Source organism: Ixodes scapularis, unplaced genomic scaffold, assembly GCF_016920785.2.
Source record: "Ixodes scapularis isolate PalLabHiFi unplaced genomic scaffold, ASM1692078v2 PGA_scaffold3__209_contigs__length_174095766, whole genome shotgun sequence".
Lineage (NCBI taxonomy): Eukaryota > Metazoa > Arthropoda > Arachnida > Ixodida > Ixodidae > Ixodes > Ixodes scapularis.
This window is the reverse complement of record NW_024609868.1, coordinates 5,133,405-5,142,262: the sequence shown is the minus strand read 5'-3', so window position 1 is coordinate 5,142,262 and position 8,858 is coordinate 5,133,405. Positions and strand designations below refer to the sequence as shown.

Here is an 8,858-nt window from a genome sequence, read left to right as displayed (position 1 = left end):
TTGAACTTTCGGGGTTCGAGAACCTTCGAACTTTTCACCAGATTCGACCGGTTCGACTTTGTGGACAGTGTGGCCAGGCCTTGATACAAGCATGTCTAGGTTTGGAGAATTTATTATTTGTGCAATTTTTGCACAAATAATAAATATTGTTTTGCAATTAAAAGAAACCAATTCTAATCACTGAAGAAGTTAATAACTTAATTTTTTGTACTGTATTAACTGAAATAACCAATCCAGCGGTGCCCTTAATTCATCCCTTAGCCATCACCATCTAATCCGAAGCCAACTAGCCAGCCTGTCGCGGATGCGCACACGATTCGAACCTCAACACAAGGTTCGTCGAATTTTCCACTAAAAGTTCGAAAAAGTCGAACCTGGTCGAACTCGAACCTCGGCCGGTTCGCGACACCCCTAATTGTGGCTTCTTTATATTTTTATATTAAATGTCCTAAACACTAATAAAACAGGTTTATCTTGAAATTTCTTTTTATTTTTGAAATACTTATATTTTTAATCTGGCAAGCAAGCTTTTTTGTAAAGCATCTTAATAATGATATCTTTTGTACAAAATCAGCCATCACACAAGCATTGCGGAGTATAGGTTGTTTGCACATGACGTCAATTGGCCATTTTGTTGTTAGTTTGTTTTTTCAAACAAATTTACCACATTGAAGGATTACATCGTAACCGATTGAGATGATGTCAGCGGTCCTCTACGCATTTGAGGGGGCATGTAAATCCTTGGAATGCTCGAGTCTGTCACACCCAGACAGCTCACAACAACAAAATGGTGGACGAAATTACGTCAGTGAAAACACCCTATACAGGGTGTCCAAAATTGAGTTCTACAAATAAAAAACAAAATGTGAGCAAAACCTGTTTTAGCATCTAGGTTAGGCTCTCAAATGGACAACAGTGCAAGGGTAGTTGTAGCAGTCAATTTTTAAATTAACTAAAATTCAATAATACCCTTTTTAACTGTCGTATAATTAGAGGATGTGTTTACCATAATGCCCCTAGAGATAGCCGAGCTAAAATCGAAAGCAAATCGGGTGAATATAAGAAGTGGGCTACCTTTCAGTGTACAATCAAAAAAGGTTGAGAAGCGACAGTTTTCGATTTTGTGACCTGGGAAACTTGTAATCGCAGGGATGGGCACTAAACCAAAGACCACTTTCGTCCCCAGTCAGCAATGTTTGTTTATCTCCTGCCACGGCTAAATGACACCATTTCTGCAGAGGTCACCATTGGCCAGGGCCCTGCAATTACTAGATGTGGGCTACTTTCGTCGTTTTTGAAAATATAGAATAGTATTGTGCCAAAAATAGAGGTGGGTTATCGTTCAGGATTGAGGCATCTCTAGGGATATTACGGTATATTGAAATCTTCAAGGTGACTGTTTTCCAAGACTGTTCAATGCTAAAGAACTCTCATAACCTAGCCTGTGTCCCGACATACCCATCTCCGAATTCGCCACTCAATCTGGCTAATTATACGTACAAAAACGCAGAGACTGGCACAAATGCCCGCCCTGGTGCGATGCAGGTGGTTACCTCTGACATTTCGTACGACATTTCGTAGGTAGCTCCACCCAGGCACGTAGCCAGGATTTTGGTTCGGGCGGGGGCCCGCCCATGACAAAATGCTGTATGAGGGAGAGGGGAGGTCCCAGCAAAATGAAGGATTTCGGGGGGGGCTTGGGCCCCATAGGCCTCCCCCCTGGCTACGTGCCTGGCTCCACCCATTGTCGTACGAAATGTACGACAATAGGTGGAGCAGTGACAGTTAACAGTAAACGATAGCAGTTTCTCTCGGCTGGCAAAGAAGTGTCGCCCTAGGGGCAGGAGAGAGGCCATGCTCGTGACGCCACCTCCCGATAGACGAAGCAAGCATACGGTGGCGTAGTCTGCTATAACAGAGTGATTTTGTCTGTTTGTTGCACCTATTGTGAGATGGTGGGAAGTCAACCATTCTTTGACCACGATTATAGGCTGACCTCTAATTTTAAGCAACTTTTGCTGGAAAAAACGTCAACCTAAGTTCAAACAAATAGGGTAGTTTGTTCTATGTCTGTTAAACTGCACACAATTGCTGGTACCAATTGGCACCATTGAAATTAATTTTAGAGGACTATTTCAGTTTGCACATGATTGCTGATACAGTTGAACCTCGATTTAACGAAGTCACCGAGACCTACTAATTAAATCGGGAACTTCGTAAAATCGAGGAAGGGAGACCTCGCGCATAGGCTGCACGGGGAATCCAAATTTGTTCGTTAAATCGGGAAATTCGTAAAATCACGTTTCGTAAAATTGAGGTTCAACTGTACTCAGTGCCATTGAGACGGTCTAAAAATGGATCGGGGGCCAAGTGACCGCGAGCGATGCATCCCTCGCAGCCGAATGTCACGAGCCAAGGGGAGACAGAAGCTAGGAAAACAATAATCGGGCCTTTATTCTGCGCATAAAAGGCAAAGAGCAAAACGCATACCTATGAAAATAGAATTGAGACCGCCACTGCTGCAGAGCAATTGCATTGACACGCACAAGCTCGATTCTGGCTTGGCGCACCACCGTCTATATTTACAAATGTGAAAAACGCAGGAGTAGCCATTATAAATAGTAGCACTGTCTCGCAGACGTGCAAAGAGTCATCACTTTGACTTCTGACTAGGTTCTGTACATGCACGGGGCTTAGTATATGACCCTGCAGACGGCAAATCGGGGTGCACTTAGTCACTGACTACTGAGTCTCCCGGGGTCTCTGGCGAGCCTCGTGGCATGCTGTGATATGGCTTGTTCTATGGTGTCGGGCCAAGCTGCCTTCAGGATTGAGCCAGGACAGCGTCGTTAGGGCTATTTGCGTTCAAGAGCTCTTCCATCTCTTCGTCCTGGGCAGAAACGCAGAGGAGTCAAGGTTTAGCCAGTGTGCGGGTGGCAATAACCAAGCAGCGTCATGAGCGTACAAGCTGGTTGTTTCCCTAAGTTCTGCACTAGCGTGAACACTTAAGATGGATTTATGGGAGCCCCTGCTGGGCACGATCATCATTTATAGCCTAGTAGCCTGTCTACTAGGCTGGAGATACCCTATCAACCCATCTTGCAGAGGCACCTGCTTTTTCATATAGTGACATCAATGCAGCAGACCAGCTAATGAGTCTTTCCTAGGTGGCAGCCCAAAGTGCTAAAGTCAACAGTTTATCTACTGTTTCCTCGGGGCCACATAACCATTGCCTCGTCCACACAGAGCAGAAAAGATCATACACCCGTGGTACTGGTACAGAAAGCACACTTTGTGCTTTCTTTATTTGTGTGCTGGCACACTGAATCTGTGCTTATCTGCAGCAGTATTCAAAGGTAAAAGCACATGAGCGAGATGTGCTCAGCTCGGTTTTAAGCAAACTGGTATTTGTGACGCATGTTGCAGTTCTTGTCCGTTCCTTCAATAAACTCAGCAAGTCAAGTCCTTCTAACTAGGATTACGTGTTTTCAGAGTTTATTTCTCGCGAAATTTGTAGAGTAGTTTATCAGAGTTTATTTATGATGAATTCACGATTCTCCGAAATTCGAAGTTCCAATTTTTCTGTGTGTGCCCATTTTTTCAGAATTCAGTATAAAAACAAATATGATCCAGACACAAACTTGCCCTGAATTTATAACAACTCACCTATATCAAATAATAGGCATTTCTTCAGCTGGATTAGACATTCATGCCCTTGCCACCGGTATTACTAACAGTCCCACAACAAAACTTGCAAACAGGTGTTCTCTTAATAAATGTTGCTACTTTGAAATCACTAACTCTTGACTTAGGTCTCTGGAAAGCCTGTTTTCTTCCCATCCCATACCACCGCTCCACCCTACAGCTACACAGAGGGGGGGGGGGGGGGGGGGGGGGAGAGGCAAGATGAAACCTTTAGCTTCTCACCTCTCCATGATCATAGCTTTCATTGTTATAAAGACAGAACCCCACCTTCCTCCAAGCATAAACTGAAAACTTGAACAGTGGCTTTTGTCATTACCCAAACTTACAATGACCCATTGTCCCGATAAAATCACTTGCCGAGATAATCGGTGAACACCTTTTTTCTCTCGGCTGGCAAAGAAGTGTCGCCCTAGGGGCAGGAGAGAGGCCATGCTCGTGACGCCACCTCCCGATAGACGAAGCAAGCATACGGTGGCGTAGTCTGCTATAACAGAGTGATTTTGTCTGTTTGTTGCACCTATTGTGAGATGGTGGGAAGTCAACCATTCTTTGACCACGATTATAGGCTGACCTCTAATTTTAAGCAACTTTTGCTGGAAAAAACGTCAACCTAAGTTCAAACAAATAGGGTAGTTTGTTCTATGTCTGTTAAACTGCACACAATTGCTGGTACCAATTGGCACCATTGAAATTAATTTTAGAGGACTATTTCAGTTTGCACATGATTGCTGATACAGTTGAACCTCGATTTAACGAAGTCACCGAGACCTACTAATTAAATCGGGAACTTCGTAAAATCGAGGAAGGGAGACCTCGCGCATAGGCTGCACGGGGAATCCAAATTTGTTCGTTAAATCGGGAAATTCGTAAAATCACGTTTCGTAAAATTGAGGTTCAACTGTACTCAGTGCCATTGAGACGGTCTAAAAATGGATCGGGGGCCAAGTGACCGCGAGCGATGCATCCCTCGCAGCCGAATGTCACGAGCCAAGGGGAGACAGAAGCTAGGAAAACAATAATCGGGCCTTTATTCTGCGCATAAAAGGCAAAGAGCAAAACGCATACCTATGAAAATAGAATTGAGACCGCCACTGCTGCAGAGCAATTGCATTGACACGCACAAGCTCGATTCTGGCTTGGCGCACCACCGTCTATATTTACAAATGTGAAAAACGCAGGAGTAGCCATTATAAATAGTAGCACTGTCTCGCAGACGTGCAAAGAGTCATCACTTTGACTTCTGACTAGGTTCTGTACATGCACGGGGCTTAGTATATGACCCTGCAGACGGCAAATCGGGGTGCACTTAGTCACTGACTACTGAGTCTCCCGGGGTCTCTGGCGAGCCTCGTGGCATGCTGTGATATGGCTTGTTCTATGGTGTCGGGCCAAGCTGCCTTCAGGATTGAGCCAGGACAGCGTCGTTAGGGCTATTTGCGTTCAAGAGCTCTTCCATCTCTTCGTCCTGGGCAGAAACGCAGAGGAGTCAAGGTTTAGCCAGTGTGCGGGTGGCAATAACCAAGCAGCGTCATGAGCGTACAAGCTGGTTGTTTCCCTAAGTTCTGCACTAGCGTGAACACTTAAGATGGATTTATGGGAGCCCCTGCTGGGCACGATCATCATTTATAGCCTAGTAGCCTGTCTACTAGGCTGGAGATACCCTATCAACCCATCTTGCAGAGGCACCTGCTTTTTCATATAGTGACATCAATGCAGCAGACCAGCTAATGAGTCTTTCCTAGGTGGCAGCCCAAAGTGCTAAAGTCAACAGTTTATCTACTGTTTCCTCGGGGCCACATAACCATTGCCTCGTCCACACAGAGCAGAAAAGATCATACACCCGTGGTACTGGTACAGAAAGCACACTTTGTGCTTTCTTTATTTGTGTGCTGGCACACTGAATCTGTGCTTATCTGCAGCAGTATTCAAAGGTAAAAGCACATGAGCGAGATGTGCTCAGCTCGGTTTTAAGCAAACTGGTATTTGTGACGCATGTTGCAGTTCTTGTCCGTTCCTTCAATAAACTCAGCAAGTCAAGTCCTTCTAACTAGGATTACGTGTTTTCAGAGTTTATTTCTCGCGAAATTTGTAGAGTAGTTTATCAGAGTTTATTTATGATGAATTCACGATTCTCCGAAATTCGAAGTTCCAATTTTTCTGTGTGTGCCCATTTTTTCAGAATTCAGTATAAAAACAAATATGATCCAGACACAAACTTGCCCTGAATTTATAACAACTCACCTATATCAAATAATAGGCATTTCTTCAGCTGGATTAGACATTCATGCCCTTGCCACCGGTATTACTAACAGTCCCACAACAAAACTTGCAAACAGGTGTTCTCTTAATAAATGTTGCTACTTTGAAATCACTAACTCTTGACTTAGGTCTCTGGAAAGCCTGTTTTCTTCCCATCCCATACCACCGCTCCACCCTACAGCTACACAGAGGGGGGGGGGGGGGGGGGGGGAGAGGCAAGATGAAACCTTTAGCTTCTCACCTCTCCATGATCATAGCTTTCATTGTTATAAAGACAGAACCCCACCTTCCTCCAAGCATAAACTGAAAACTTGAACAGTGGCTTTTGTCATTACCCAAACTTACAATGACCCATTGTCCCGATAAAATCACTTGCCGAGATAATCGGTGAACACCTTTTGTCAATATTCAAAGATTTAAAAGTAAACTGGAGAGACCTTTCCTCTAGACCACTGACCCTGAGACCTGACCAAGCTTACTCATAAAATACAATTTCTTTTTTTTTGCCATTGTGACGTTGAAACTGAGTTTTTCCGGGTAAATTTGAATTAACATAAATTTTACCAGCGAGTATTTTCAGACTTTATTCGAAAACACTGAACTCTACTTATAACAGAATGGGATAAGCACAACTGTTTTGCTTTGGCTTGATCAACGCTGGAATCGGACGCAGCCTACAGGACCCACCTTGTCGGTGTCCGTGACAAATTCTTGTTCGCTGTAATCGTAGTCATCCTCCTCGTCTGAGCCTAACAAGGTAAATGAGGAAAAAACAAAAGTTCATTCAGGGGTGCACTGCAAGAAGAGAAATGTGTCGAGCTTGCACAAATTTCCTGCGCAAAATGTGCACGCAGTCGATGTCTGACCCAGTACCTGGATAGGAAGGCTGCCCCTTGTAAGGTTGCTTGATGGCGCACACCATCTCGGCCAAGTCCGTGAACGTCGTAGGTCGGCCCTCTTTACCGGCCTACGGGTGGGCACAGTTGCAACATGGGTTAGCCAGTCGTCCAAGGTCCAATACAAGCCACAGCTGACACACAGTTCTAGTGCCTATCTGACGCGTGGAACACGTCTTTCCCCCCCGTGCCCTATATTCCGTTCAATCCTCAGGCGACAGTGCAGTGGGAGCTATGCACTTATTGGACCTATAAACTGCCTCCCTTTCGTCACCTGAACCCACTCTGTGCGTGGGCATGGGCGGGAGCATGATCATGTGGCGAAGGATATACGCACGACTGCTCTAACGAGCACATAGCTGCCACCTTACTGTCAGCTTAAGGGTGAGTGGAATATAGCGTCCTGTATGATCCTTGCATCAAGCTGTCCCCAATGTGGCAACAAAATGTCGCGGGAGCCACTGGGAAATGCCACGGCTTGTCGCGATCTTGGCGGTCGGTTGTATAGAAGTGCCACTGGGAAAGACGAGCGGACGAAGTCGTCGCAGCGTCCCAACCCTCGGCCGCTGGGGACTGGGGTTTCGTCGATTGGCCCACTACAGAGCAAGCTACCGTGGAACGTGCAACTGCCGTCTCCAATCCGCCACTATGCAACCGCACCGATCGTGGCAAACCGTAGCCTCATGCAGCTGCAACGTCGCCAGGCAGAAAACGAGCATAAAAAACAAAAAGACGGTAAACACAGCAGCTGAAAACAAGTTCCAGACAATTTCATTAGATGCAGCGGCACAGAGTCTTACAAAAAGGACCTGCCGTGGGCAACCCAAGCCATCTGATGTAGGCCTGCGTGCAGAATTAAAGGAGCTGTGCAACGATTTTAACGTTGAAAGAATTGGCATCTTCTACTTTTGACATTGTTCACCTTGTCAAAAGGACAGAAAACACACCTCCTTCCTTCAAAATGTTGCGATTCCACCGCATAATCGCGAGGTAAAAATTAGAAAATTCCCCGACCTGCAGCCGCGAGTGGCGGCCATGAGAAACACGCGGCGTGACGTCAAGGGGGGTCTTGTAGAAAGACAGCAATTTGTGCGAATACCTGCTCAATAAAAGGTAACTTTTCGATAAATCTTGTCAATCCAAAATAAATATAAATGCATCGAAAACCTGGTATCATCGAGAAAACTATTATTATATGGAGTTTTAGTGGCGCCATCTATCCTAGGTCCACAAAACCGTCAGCTCTATATGCTACCGCGAACAGCCGCCAGAAGCCGGAGGGGGAGGGGGACAGAGCCGGACGGGTATGGCCGGACCCCGATAAGACTTTCCTCCTTTCACCATATTGTTCGCGCTGCGCCCGCCAGCACGTGGTCACGCGGTCGCGAGCGGATGAGTTCTCGCTGCTCACTGATGGCTCTAGAGAGAGAGCTTCACCGAAACCTCGCGCAACCCCCATTGACGTCACGCGCACGTGACTCGGAAGATGGTGAAGGTGTTGAGAGGTGCCGAACACTTCAATCTTTGTCCATTTTTAAGATAAAAACTAGGACATGCAGGCAAAAGCGGTTTTTCGTTATCTACTTCAGAAAGGTCGAGACACCGAGTCCCAAATTATTTAAGCAAAGCACTGAAACTGTTGCACAGCTCCTTTAAGTCCCTTGGCTGGAAGACGCAGCGAGGCATACAGATACCCACGACCAGAGTACAGTCAAACGCCTTTATTACGAAGTCCGCGGGACCGGAAAATTATTTTGTAGTACAGGTAACTTCGTTGCAGCAGTTGAGCATGAAAAATAGATCACGTAAAACCGCATTTGCGCTATAGCACATCGTTTTATCGGTGTTTTAGAAAAAAGTATAGCACCAAACAGAGTATGAGCAACATAAAAAATGAGGTTTTGTATGTAAACAATTAACTTATCAAAAGTCTGCTAGCGCATCGCAGCTCGGAGCATGTGGGGCGAAAGCTCGCACTGCAGAATCCAAGCATCTTAG

At 45.6% G+C, this 8,858-nt stretch overlaps 1 protein-coding gene across 1 annotated transcript in view; it reads right to left on the bottom strand.

Annotated features, from left to right (window-relative positions):
- Positions 1 to 4,710: 4,710 nt before the first annotated feature.
- Positions 4,711 to 8,858, bottom strand: part of LOC115324435 (neuropathy target esterase sws) — a 67,423-nt gene continuing 63,275 nt past the window's right edge. The window contains exons 29-31 of the mRNA XM_040206082.3: positions 6,838 to 6,931; positions 6,652 to 6,713; positions 4,711 to 5,170 (exon numbers count right to left, since the gene is read on the bottom strand). Of these exons, the coding sequence (XP_040062016.1) occupies positions 5,105 to 5,170; positions 6,652 to 6,713; positions 6,838 to 6,931 (222 nt within the window). The 3' untranslated portion in view covers positions 4,711 to 5,104. The remainder of the gene's footprint in view (positions 5,171 to 6,651; positions 6,714 to 6,837; positions 6,932 to 8,858) is intronic.